The 13,762-nt window shown below is 36.4% G+C and overlaps 1 protein-coding gene across 4 annotated transcripts in view; it reads right to left on the bottom strand.

Annotated features, from left to right (window-relative positions):
• The window catches only part of HELZ (helicase with zinc finger), a 98,275-nt gene that overhangs the window by 35,529 nt on the left and 48,984 nt on the right, over positions 1–13,762 (bottom strand). For 2 of the 4 annotated variants that reach the window (XM_080389068.1, XM_080389071.1), the window contains 3 exons: positions 10,147–10,277; positions 7,559–7,738; positions 6,917–7,021 (listed from right to left, as the gene is read on the bottom strand). In XM_080389068.1, the coding sequence (XP_080245194.1) occupies positions 6,917–7,021; positions 7,559–7,738; positions 10,147–10,277 (416 nt within the window). The remainder of the gene's footprint in view (positions 1–6,916; positions 7,022–7,558; positions 7,739–10,146; positions 10,278–13,762) is intronic. The other 2 variants (XM_080389069.1, XM_080389070.1) reach the window with 2 other exon arrangements.

Below are 13,762 nucleotides of genomic sequence, written 5' to 3'. Positions count from 1 at the left end.
TTTTCTATACAGTTTGAACGCAGTGACAGCCTAATATTTCAAAAGCTAATACTATGATTTCTGGTAAATAAAATGTAATCTTCAGGAAGCAAAACATTACAACTATGCAGAATTTCATGCTAAAATACACTAAAATGTCTTGGATTTACCTTCCATTATTTGCTGCAGTGCAATACTACATACATGAACAGTTACCAAGGATTAATTCACATATGGCAATCTGTAAATTCTTCACATGTTTAGGTTCTGCAACCCTCACATCAATGACTATTTCATTTCAAACTATCCATACACTCATTTTAAAGAAATATTTCCTCGGCTGAAGTATAAATGTAGCCCATAGTCTTGGAACTGACAGCTGCAGTGGTCCGCGCATTTCATCGACTGCAGCCACAGGATCTTTTAAAAAAAAATATATTTTCAAAAGACATTAATAAAACCCTGTACTTCCTTTTACACATACCATGTGTCTTCTGAGTTCTAAGAACCAAACAGGAAGTATATTCATCTTTTTATCATACAAGGCCATAATTATTACACGCTGTATAAAAGAATGAGAAAACAGTGCCAAAAAGGATAGCTAGAGCCTAAAATATCAGGACATTGTCAGCGAAGCACTGGACTTCACATTTCTTTCCATAACACATAAGATCATTTTAATCACCCTATCGTGAGATCAACGATGAATTTTTCTTAAAGTGATGAAATGTTACGGCCAGCCTAGCTAAATGGAAGAGGAACAGAGAAGACACAAAGACTATGCCCCAGAAAACAGAATACTAATAACTCCACAGAGGTATATAGGAATATACCAAAGCACAGCAGCTGAGGATCTGGATAAAGATGTCAAAGGGCTTCTCTGTGGGGTGTTCCTCAAAAATATAATCTGTATCAAGTAGGAAATGTGAATCTGAAGTGGAACCTTTAAACTAGAGGGATCTATTGTACATATATTTATATTTAGAATTATTTTTTTTTAATTTCCAAAGCAAATTAATATTAGATGACTTAAACTAATTTCAGTTCTAAATACGGGATTTAATGCTGTTTGGTTTATCTATTCACTAGTTATGTTGTCCTGCATCCATATTACAAATCCCAAATCATTAACAAAGTATTTGGAGAAGTGTAATTATGCACTTAAGTGCAAAACATGATTTCACCGGCTGGACTTTGGATATCACGTGGACACCCACATTTGGAAATTACAGCTGACTTCCAATAATGTAAGAGAAACAATTATTAGGATTATAATTATTATGCTTTGTGAAAATACAACGTCTGTTTTGGACAATAAGCACAAAAAGAGGCGCAAAGGCACTGCAGTATTCTGAACCGTTTTTGAATCGGACAACACAACCAACCACCACTGACACTCCGTGACCAAAGGTAACTCCAGTGCAGGAGCAACCACCACACTCCTGAGTCGTTCTCGCAACGAGAACCTTCTAATGTTATCCCAACATATTTATTTCTTATCAGTCATCAAACTGATGAGTTCTGTTTGATAAACTGTTATTACGTCCATGTAACAACATGAAGTCATGGCTTAATCACTAGAAGAAGGTAGTAGGAGCAAGATAACCCCTGCTCTGTTTATCCCAGCCATTCAGTCAGCTTTAATGGGATTCAGTTTCTCAATCTTAACTGAGGGCAATACTTACCTACCAACTCACAGGAGTACTGTGAGGATTAATGAGTTTATCGTGAGTTTATGTTTGTAAAGCACTTTGAGATTCTTGGATGAAAGGTGCTATTGAAATGCAAAATATTATGGTTATTAGACATTATTATACCATGCAGTGTCTTTTATTACAAAAATTCAACTATGCGTGACTCACAGATTGGCTGACAGCATTTCAAACTGCATTGCTGCTTACCCATTAATTTCTTTTATTTTGACGTGAGATCAAAAAGGTATCCCAGAGCTATTATTCACCACTGGCATAAGAACACCTGACAGATGTGACTACTTTGAAAATACCATGATACAAGTCAGCCACACTGAACAAGGGATTTCTTCCTCAGGTGTAATTTGGTCTAATAAAATCTCCTGTAACTTCATTATTAGTTGGGTGGGGTTTTTACCTTAAAGTTAGAGGAACCCATCACAAAAATGGGTTTTACCTGCTTAACACAAATCATAACGTTTCATCCTGCAACATAATCTTTACTTCTGATTAAGCAAGTGACTAACCTTCTAATCTTAATACCTGCATAAGTAAAGTACCTGAATGCCAGCAAAGCTGGGCTGTTACCAATCGAAACACCCATTAGTATCTGCAACACATTCTATTAGTGTGCAGCTATAGGTACAAAGACGTGCAAAAACTGCAGTTACAAAACCAAAACCCACCCATAGTTCACATGGGAGTATATTTTCCTGACATCGTGTGCCTCACATCAAGATTTCATTCTGGAGAAATTAAAACCTTGAAGGCTGAGGTTTGCCCAACAAGAGGCAGTGAAATTACTAGCAAATAACCACATCAAAATGGAAATCCCTGAAGATTATAGATTAGGGATTCAATCTTCTGCGAACAAAAGTACTGAATATATCCACCGTACTTGCTAATGCTCAGTTAACACGCACAGGATTTGCACGTCACGTGGAAATTTCACCTTTATTTCAAAATGTGGCATCTGGATATCTACAACAAAAGCCTTTATTTCTGTGTCCCTCTAGCCAAGGAATGGAACAAACGGTCAACTAACCCATCTATGCTTCCACCAATTTTCCAGCCATTACATCAAAAAAGAAATTTGCCTAAATATTGCTGTTAAATGTTAGTCGAATTGAGTATTTCCTAATCTTTCATGTTTTGCTTCCATTGATAAAGTTCCACCGAAGTATTAATTGGTACAAAAGAGACTATTTGCAAAAGTCGCGAATATGTATCTGTAATTAAGATTCACAATAATTTCCTTGTTCAGGTTTCAGGCTGGAATTGCTCCTAAATCACTTAAAACACACCTCTGGAAGTTAATAAAGGGGGAGTCCTGAGTCAGAACACCTGAGGGAGGCTGAGCAGTTTCATTTGCGCTCCTGTCCTACAAAAACTTCTTGTGACTTCTTACAACAGAGTGAATGAGAACTAAATTTAAGTTCTTCAAAGCCTGTTTTCCCTGTTCTGAACTGGAAAACACTAACTCCTCCCAGTTCTTGATAAAAAGGCCAGGATTCTCCCTTTAGGCTGTGCTCCAAAGAACTCTCCCTGGATAAACTCCAATCCCAGCTCCCCAGCTTTTGTGCAGTTATTTCTCACCTGAAATCCCTCAAGCAAAAAGAACACAGAAGCTTAGAGGAAAAAGAACCTAGCAGTTTAATTTCATGCCTCTGTTAAAAGACATGGGGAGGAGGGGGGAAGTCTAAGTAGTCCCAAGAAGCCTAAAGAAAACTTTAAAAGCACCTGATTTCCCTCTTACATGTCTTTTGATTCATTGCCAAAGACAGGCTCGTTCACACAAACAAGTATGTTCCTTGGGATGCAGGAAACATGTGAAGAACCTGTCTCGTAGCCTGAAAGTTAACTTTTTAAATCAGTCTTCCTTTGAGGATGGCATAAGATAGAAGCCAGTTTCAATAGGAAAAGTAATTGGCTACAGAGGCATTTATTTTACAAACTAACATTTGATAAGATAAATTAATACCATTTTCAGTATGAGAACTTTACCCCAGTCAATCTGGAAAAAAAGGGCAACCGTCCTTTAAAACCAGCTGGGGTTTTGGTTTGGGTTATGGGTTTTGGTTTTTTGATGTTGTTTGGTTTTTTGTGGTTTTTAATTCAAACTTTTGTTCACTCTGATTGATTGATTTTTACAGTCTGGGTATCTCGAAGCTAGCAGCTACATACTAAAGGTTACATGCATACTTATACATGTATGTCATGATCTAAGTATTTAAAAAATTAATGGGAAAGGATTCAGCCGAGATATTTTAAAAGAGAATCAACTTATTTTCTGGCATTGCTGAACTGGTAGTCGGCAATAACATGATTAGGAATAAACAAAAATATTAAAAATACAGATAAAAGCAGTATTTACCTCCTTCCTTTTCCCCTAGTATTACATACCAAAACAAAATATGGATACAACTAAGTTTGAAATATGTCAGTAAAATAATGGTAATAAACAGTAGGTATCTCAACCACTGTATGCCCAGAAGCATACAAAGAAACTGCTATCTGCTTCCTAGCTCTTGGCTGGATTTTTTAAGAGATGATGATGACCTGAGGTACCTAGCTACAGTGCCCACCTCAGCAGCTGACCTCCCAAAGGCTCTAGGAGATGATGGAGAGAGACAAGCACATCCACAGAGTAAAAGGGTATACAAATCTGGAGCCAGTTACTACTCCTTACAGCTCTGACTCACTGTCTAAAAGTGCCTGCTTCTCCACACTTAAAACCAAGTGTCTCAGCACCAAACAGAAGTACTTAACCGAAGGCTCTTTCCTCCTACGTGTAGGTTAGGGTTGGGTGTTCTTTTTTTCCTTTCAGAAACACTTCTGCATTAATTTACGTAAGTATAACAAAATTGTTTCAGTGCCAAGTTGCTTCAGTAAGAGGCTTTACCGTGTGCCCCTAATACAGTTGAATCATTTAATCAAACCCAGGGGCAACTTTTTGTTTGTTTGTTTGTTTCTGGGTACAACGTTGTTTATGAGCACCAGGACTATGAGAATTTGGCCTTCAGTCCTCACTGGTATTTGATTTACATGCAGAACTTAAGACTCAACATAAATTCTCAGTGTTCATTCTGACTGCATCTTCCGAAGGGCATGGAAAGTTATTTTGTTAGGAAAACAATATAGGCGTCAAACTTTTATGTCACATCATTGACAGGGTAATTTATTTAGTGTACATCTTACCCACAGAAATTCACAGAAACATTTACACAGTTCTCAGTACTCAGTCAATACTAAATAATTTAGCAGTCCTCCTTTAAAAACAACATAAATATGGTGCTCCCCACTAAGCTATGGAAACATTTCTAGCAAGGATACTGTTCAACCAACTCATCACTTGTAGAGTAAATAAAGAAAAAATCTAAAGCAAACTGTTCAACCGTTTAGAAACATATCAAACTCTGCAAGTAGCACACCCAGCTCTGATAATTAACTGCTTCTACTCCACTTGATGTTTCCTTTAAAATACTGCAAGAGGCACAGAGCACCCTGTTTAAACTAACCGTAATGATTTTAACCTGAAAATACATCTCCACAACAGTCAGTAAGAAAGGTAACAGGTCCATAATTAATTTTATGCTGGGAGTCTCACATAGCTCTAGCTTTCAATTCAGATAAACCGACCCTTTAACTCCTACCAGATCAGGTCGGCATGCAGTTGCCTTTCAAACCACATATGCTTCTCAATTATTTGTAACATTTTTAATTTGAAAACATACATACTTGTGGATTCGTAAACATATATAATTATACACACAATTCCAGAGCTGCCTCCGTCTTCTAGAACTCTAACTTCTTATAGAGGTACCAAGACCCTTTGAACAATATCATACCATCTACAGCAGCAATATCTGAAGGCTTCTTAACAAATACTATGAGAATTATACTTAAATTCAAACATTCAGTGACTTTTAAATCATGCTGTAATTTTCTTGGCAAATAAATATATATATATATATATTTTAACCATAAGAAAAATAGCACTTTTGTTCATGTATGTTTTTCATAAGTATTTCTAAGACTGGATTATATAGTTGAACGCAGCACATAAAAGAAGGTAGCAAAAGCCTGGCAACCACATTAAAACTGTATTTAACTCCTTGCTCTGCTAAATCACACTTCAATATTTCTGGGAGTGTCAATTACATACATTTTTTTCCTTCCACAAAATTAAAGACACCATACTGGTTTTCATCACAAAGTGCTTTACAAATCACATTAAGACAATCTGTGTTAAAACACAATCAGATCAAAGGTAACTTTTCAAAAATAAGCTGCCTTCTTTTCCTTGGCCAGATCTTCAGTGTCTGTAAAATGTCACATGGCAACTGAAGCCAGCAAAGCTAAGAGAATTTACACCTGTTGTAAAACTAGCTCTTCCACATAACCTCATTGGCTCTACTGACGTTGCATATAATATAAGTTCAGAATGGCTTTTAATAGCTAGCAAGTAAACACACAGAGTCATTTTCCTAGTAATATAATAAAGTCACACAGTGGCATTCAGAAAATAATGCCCATAATTTTAAAACTATAGACCAAGCTAGCAGCATACAGTATATATTGTGATTACTGCACAGAATATTCCCAGAAGCCGGTTTCTGCCCATAAATAAATCCTCCTTATCTATTTCAATGCAAGCTTACCCTCCTTGCTCTTAAAGTTTCCACCTCTTCTTCATTTTTTTTTCCTTACCTAATTTCCCCCAAACACCCACGGTAAGTACATTTAACCACATATACAATGCGGTTATCATTAACCACATATACAATGACTTATCAGAAGAGGCCAGAATACTTTCACATGATTCTCTAAATATGTAGCTCCTATGACATCAAATTTTCACTTCAAAAAGCCAGGTGGGTAGCCCCAGTTTCCAAATTATCATTGTTAAGTGTAAGTCAAAATTTTCTGGAATTAAAATACAATTAAAAATCATTTTATTTTATCATAGTAGCTTTTAAGCGAGCATATCAAAAGTTTGCTCATTAGGAAAGACACATTTATCAATAGAATAATAAAAGCTTAAAAAAGGATGTCTTTATTTTTATTTAACAAATGACCCAAAATTATGTTGACAATGTTTCACGATCCTTTTAGTCTATATTTTTAAAAGCACTGCTGGTAATGCCAATATGCTTTTATGTTTTAAAAGTTCTTTAACCTTTTTTATAGACACCTTTTCTTAAGAATAGTATTTTATAGATACATAATAAGCCTTAAAAAAATACCTGAGAGGTCTTGCCTGGGGATTGCCTGCTTCTACATATGGATGTAAATAATCCTTTATGTAGAGATCAGCAGCACTATTAGAATGGGTGCAAATGAGAATCCTGCTGGAATAAATGGTGCAAATAAAAAAGCAATGAAGAAACAGAAAACAATTCAAAGCAGTAGAATACAAAAAAAAGGAAACAGTGGCCATCTTCCTGCACATTTGTCTTAATGAAACTAGTCACTAACCTACCGTAGTTTGCATGATTCAGCCCTTTAGCTCAAATCCTTCAGTTATGAGATTTAAAGTTCAAACAGTTTTTCAATAATTATTTTGTGATTATTAATCTAGACTTGATTTTAAGTAAGGAACAGCTTTTATTATCTAGCATGCTGTAAAACTTTCCATGTCGAGCAAATCACAGTCATTCTACATATTGTCAATTTTAATTAGTTTTGTTCTAAACGGAAAATACAGGCTAAGACTATAAAATTACTTTATCGTTCAAAACAATGACGGATGGCTTGGGTTTTGTTTGTTTTTAAGCTGGATGGAAATCCTGTATTTTTACCTTTCACTTGAATTTAGAGTAAAAAAAAAAAAAAATCACATCATCTCTGCTAATCAAGTATTGCTCTATATTTAGTGCCCATCTCACCTAGTATCCTGTTGTTGGAGTATGTGCTTGACTGCCTGAGCCAGAGTGAACGTTTTTCCTGTCCCATAGGGACCGATGATAAGAACAGGAGGCAGTTGTATTGAAAGTGGAGTAGTGATAGCCAGAACAGCCTCTTTCTGCTTAGCATTTAGTCGAGGGTCCAACTGCTCATCCCATTGTCTGTACAAAAGGAGGCAACAGAGTTTAAAAACAAACTATGACAATCCACTGTCAGTCAGAAATGAAATGAGGTAAGATTTCAAAAGCTTTAAAGAAATTAAAGAGCCTATATGCTACTGTATTGATTGTGTCATTGAGGCACTCTGAAACAAATCTAGCAAAACAATCACACGCTTTAATCACAAAGATTTGATAATCTGCAAGAAATCAGTTTGGTTTTTTTCCCAAAAGGAATCTACTTCTCAATTTACATTATCTCACCTAATAATAATTAACCTGCATAGTACACCTTTAGATACATATGCTGTATCATCACCTGATAACCAAAGCAAGTAGATACACAATGATTTTCTGCTATTACTATGCAAAATGTAACATTAGTTCTGTTTCTTCCCTGCAGTATTTACATCATCAACTTTAAAAGTCAACAGTTACACAACCCCAGGGCTTGGTAAAAGTAACAATTTTTTTTAAAAAAAAGGTTACCAATTAACTACAGACCTCTCTTTACACTTTTTGTTTATTTTGAGATCATTAAGGCACATACCTCTAATGGGAAAGCAGTCTAAAAAAAGGATTTTGCTGTAACCACCTAGTGATACCAGCATTAACAGGAAGATGCTTTCAGAAAATTCCAATGAGCGTAAGAGGTTAAAGATTTGTAGACACAGTTTTTAATATTCCCACTGACAGATTTAAAAGTAGACACACATAGTAAAAAACACCTGTCACTGCTGCACATATGGCCATACTTTAGTAACGTGATCTACTTTGCTACAAGCGCTATGCTTCTTACAGACTGGGAAAGTTTCTATTCAGTAGTCGTTAGCAACAGGGAGTAAAATCAAGAGGGAATTGACTGAATTCCTAACTTTTAAGACAGCTATGAACTACAAACTGGCAGGAGACTATGAAATACTGAAAGTAATAGGGATGTAAAACAAAAATAGAAGAGAAACAGAGGGAAAGACAGTTTTGAGTCAGAAGTACTGATTCTCAAGGTAGGGCAAACCAAACCACCAGATGGAAAAAAACATGCTTATCACACTGACTTAAGCTGAACTACAACCATTATATATATATCATTTATAAGAAATATAAAAGATTATACAAATAAATCATATCAACTACAACGGTATGTAGGTTTCTGTAAGTAAAATTCCTTGACATAAAACAGAGAACATGAAGTTCTAGTTTACTTGACTTACCTTCTTACTGAAATCACTGCTTACTTCCAAACTATTCTTAAATACTATTTCCTTGCAAGATTCACTCAAAACTGTCAGTGAAGAGATTGTCACTGACCTCCATTAACTTTGTAGTATAACTATGCAAAACCTATTCCCTTCTTTCTGCCCGTACTGTCAAAGCTTTGATGCATGCAGCAATCATCCTCACCCAGAACACTGCTCCCACCCTTTTATCATCTCTGTTCTCCCTACACTTAAGACAAACTCAAATTTTTCCAGTAATTTTTGTCTTACATTATCTTGCCGTCTCAGGTTTCTGGCCAGATCACTTTCCTTTTAATCCTCAAGCTATCTTCTGATTTGTACCGCATCACAATCACACCCTTAACCCTCACCTTCAAGACACCACGGGGCTCCTCACATGCTGTACGGGCTATCAATTCCACATACCTCTCATTTCCCTGCCTCTAAGTACGGAAACCTCATGCCTCTTTTATCCTCCCCCACGCAGTAAGAATACTGACCACACTGCCTGAGCAACGCAGCCTCACATTTCCCTTCCCTGAATTTCCTCTCTGCCACAAACTGTTTTCACGGCATCAGCCTTTAAGTTTCCTTAAAAGTATTTATGTAACGTAAGGGTTTATAATTTCATCCAGGAAACTGTAAGATACATACACAAAGTAACCCAGGACTGCCTGCAAGCACAATGCTGGTCCTTGCAGGACTCACTCCCACACCGTTCTCAGTCATCCCCCTCAGTTCTATGTCCAAATTAGGGCTCCCTGCACCAAACTCAGAAAGTACTAATGGATCACCCCTTACAAGCAGGAGTCTGCACGCTTGACATCCTGCACAGCAAACTCCTTGTAACTGGTAGTTACATTCCTATAAAGTATTATGCATCATTTCAGTGAAGAACAGCAGAACAGTGAACAATAGCAGAACTGTTTTCTACGGCTACAACACAACTGCATTGCCTATAAACCCACAGGAAACTCAACCGAGGGAAAGCCAAGCAACAGATTCCAGTCCTCCGAGGATCACCTTTCTTGTTTTATTTAGAACAGTTTCACTCCCTTCTCTGAACCACCCTCATCATTAATGAGGCGCAAGGCATGTTTCTTGTTCTAGGGCAGATTTCAGCCATCTGTTATGAGAAATTCAGTACTGCATTACCATACAATCTTTGATATTAAAGTGCTTGTATTCTTGTACCTGTTGGGACTCCAGGGTATGGTGGGAGTCATGCTGACATCTGGAAACAAAATACTGTTGTCCTTAATCCTGTCCAAGGCATAATGCATCTCACAGAGGGGTAAGCGATTTAACTGAAACTGAAGTTCAACCTGCAGTACAAAATGAATGAATGAATAAATAAAGAGGTGAACCAAAAATGATTAGTTCAGAAAACAGTTGTTAGACTTTGCTGCATATGATACATTTTTAGCTTCCTGCAAACTACTGAGTCTCAGAAGAAAACAGCAAACATAATTCACTCAAAAGATTTGCAATAAAGTTAACTTGCTGCTTCTGTTGTTTTGAAGCGAAGATAAATACAGCAGTCTCTCTAATGTAATTTTCTTGTTTGACTCTTAAGATTAGATTCCACTGTATTTTCAGCAAAAAAATAAAGCGAAAACATTCTTGGAATTATTTTTTGAATACAAAAAATACTCCTGGAAAATATTATTATCCTAAAACATTGTTTTTACAAATACAAGCTTCCATCCTTTATTGTAAAAACAACATAAAAAGTGACAGGCCAGAAATTTTTCCAGATCAACAGATGATATAAATGAGATGTGTGGCCAGCAGAGATAAGCCACAAACATTATTTATTTCTAATCAAACATTGTGGAAAAATATCATTTGTCATTTATGTTCAATTATAAGGACTCTCCAAAAGTTAATTTCTAACAGTACTTATCAATACATTCAATTTTTGTTCTCTCAATTACTTGTCTTTTAATGCTAGTAAATAAAACATGATATCAACAAAATTCTGGTTCAAAGCCAGAAACAACACGCAGAGCATGTTAACATTCCTGGTCAAATTCAGAACTGAACAATGGACAGTGAAATTAGTTTATACATACATATACTAAAAGAGGAAAGGGAAAAATACATTCTAAATTGGAACATGAGATAAAAGCAGCTCCTGGGGAAACAATTAATAAAAACAGTTCACTCAGCTTATCATTTACACATATTTAAATTTGCAGTTGCTAATCTCTTCAAAAACAAATGAATCTGATCAGAGCATTACACCAAAGAAATACACATTAACAACTCATGCAGAAACCTTTATACAAAATTTGACAGACCTGCACTAATATAAAACAGCATAAAACCACCGAAAGCTGCTGCAGAACTTCAAATGACTGATACACATTTTTAGGGTTTTTTTTCAAAGCATTGCTATCTATGACTAAATATTTACGTAAGTACTGTGCTACAATTCTGATGAGCACTTGTGATTAAATGAGATTGAGTACTTTTCTGAGATTTACAATGAACTGTGAGCATGCTTACAAACAGCCAGCCAAATTACTGCTACCTGTCTGGAAAAGTACCCCTCATTTACCTGGAAAGCACAGCAGTAGTATTTAAAATTTCCATGGTCATTGTTACTGATAGCACCCCATGTCATCCAAGAGAAATACCTTGGAGGCAACACACTCATTCTAAATGTACCCCCATGCCCAGAGCAAAAATCTCGTCTCAGATCTACTTAATCTTCTCCTCTGGTACTCACTGATTCTCTATTAGTCAGTCCATTATTACTTAATCACACTTTAATCTCATTATAATTATTGCTACCAACCAGAACTTTCAACAAACACAAAGCAATATGAGAATATATTTTTGTAATTATCTTTTCTGACAACTTATATAAAGATTTCTAAAAGCCCTTGTCAGCTAAAAAAAATGTTCCTTATATACTACAAACAAAACCCAATTTGTTGTATTAAAGATCCTTGTGGTTATCAAAATAAGACAGCAAACTTATGGAAAAAAGGAAGAAAGAAACAGGAAAAAAAAAAGAAAAGCAGATAATCACTTCTTTAAACACAACAGGTCTCATTTAAAGTCATATAAACTTCTCTCATGAACCTTCTCCTATGGAGGAATAATTTAGCCTTCTAGATTTAACTACTTGTTGAACATGACACTCCTTTATCTGCACACAAAGTCACTTCCTACTATAGGGATGACACCTTGTGCACCTGTGATGTTTACTACTTGAAATCTCCTTCAAAGGACTTGCAAAACACAGCTCTTCCGTTTGGGTTTTTTTTCCTAGCATATTTAAATATTACACTGTTGTTATTATGTAGCTTGTAAAGTCAGCACTAGCTTTGCTGGAAATAAACAATGTTTGCTTGTATCAGTGCAGAATGTAGCCATTAACTTTCAGTCTCTGGCAGATACAAAGATATTAAATATTCATCCTGACTATCACATTTTACAGCAAGACATATAACCGTAACTCCAAAGAAAAGGGCAGTTAGAAATATGTACAATGTTAAGCATGGAGTTCACTAAAACGACTGTAACTCCTAGGAAAACTTTTTTTCAATAGGACATATGAACTTACAAGAATTTTTCCCCCTGTTCCACCATGTAGTTTATGCCTATCCACTACCTTAGCAAACGCCCTGGTCTTCAAAGCGGTGTGGTTTGGCACTTGCCAGGAGCGCCGGCGCCAGCTCACCCTGCCCGAGGGGCACCGTGAGCCCCCTTCCACAGCTCTGTCCTACCCACCTCCACCCAGCACCAACGTGTCCGCCCAACCGTGTCCCACAGATGTGTGGAAAACGACTTCCCAACAAATGGCAGCAGTCCCAACCTCACGGCTTGATCTGTACAGGAACAATATCTTTGCTCAGAGACCCAAGGCTAACAAAAGGCCACTCAGTGTAACAATGATAACTTAAATGCAGAAAAAAAAGTGATGCTCATCTGAGTGACACTTTAATAGCCCTTCTTCTGGGAGCCCAAGTAAGATGCCTAGCATTAAATACCTCTTATTATCTACCTGCATTCACCACTTTTAACAGCTTGTGATTTGTTTTGTTTTTAATCCAGTTTGGATTGAATCAAATAGTTCTACTTGCTGTTGCAGAGTACTGAATGAGGCCATCTGTGAAGGAGAGGCATGTAACCTGCTTTAATATATATTCCACAACAAGAAAACAGTGGGAAAGGAAGTTAATCCATTGCCAGTTTCACAGAAGAGGACACAGAACAGAATAATCGCTCCAAAAATAAAACAGTCGCAAGTTAGTTTGGTCACCAAAAAGAGCAGCACCCAAGGGGGGTTTAAAGCACCAGTTCTCCATCCCACCTTCACGAACAATGCACTTGATAAAAGCAGAATTGTGTATTTTAGTTAAGCCAGGACAACAGGCAAACAAGTGATCAGAAAGTTTCTGAGATGAATTATTAGAAGAGGAAAGGAAGCAAACCACCAAACTTATCCAAAAACTACAGGAATAAAAGCAATTTTGTCAATGTGTAAGAATCACACAGGGAATACCAACTCCACTGAAGACAACAGCAAAATGTCCAGCATCTTGAATAAAAATGCTATACATCCAAACCATACTATCCTTATTTTAACCTGAGGATCCCTTTCCAAATTTGCAGTTAATTAATTTTAAAAAATCAGAATTCATTAAAATACAGGTAACACTAAGGATCTGACCATCAGTTCACTGATACAAAGTACTAAATGATTTTACAAACAACTTAAGGACCCAATTTTTAATGCTGAATAGATTTGCTGCCTCAGAAGTTTTACAAGACACTCAAAGAAAAATAAACCAGT

Source organism: Falco punctatus (assembly GCF_963210335.1).
Source record: "Falco punctatus genome assembly, chromosome: 1".
NCBI lineage: Eukaryota > Metazoa > Chordata > Aves > Falconiformes > Falconidae > Falco > Falco punctatus.
This window is presented reverse-complemented; position numbering and strand designations above follow the sequence as displayed.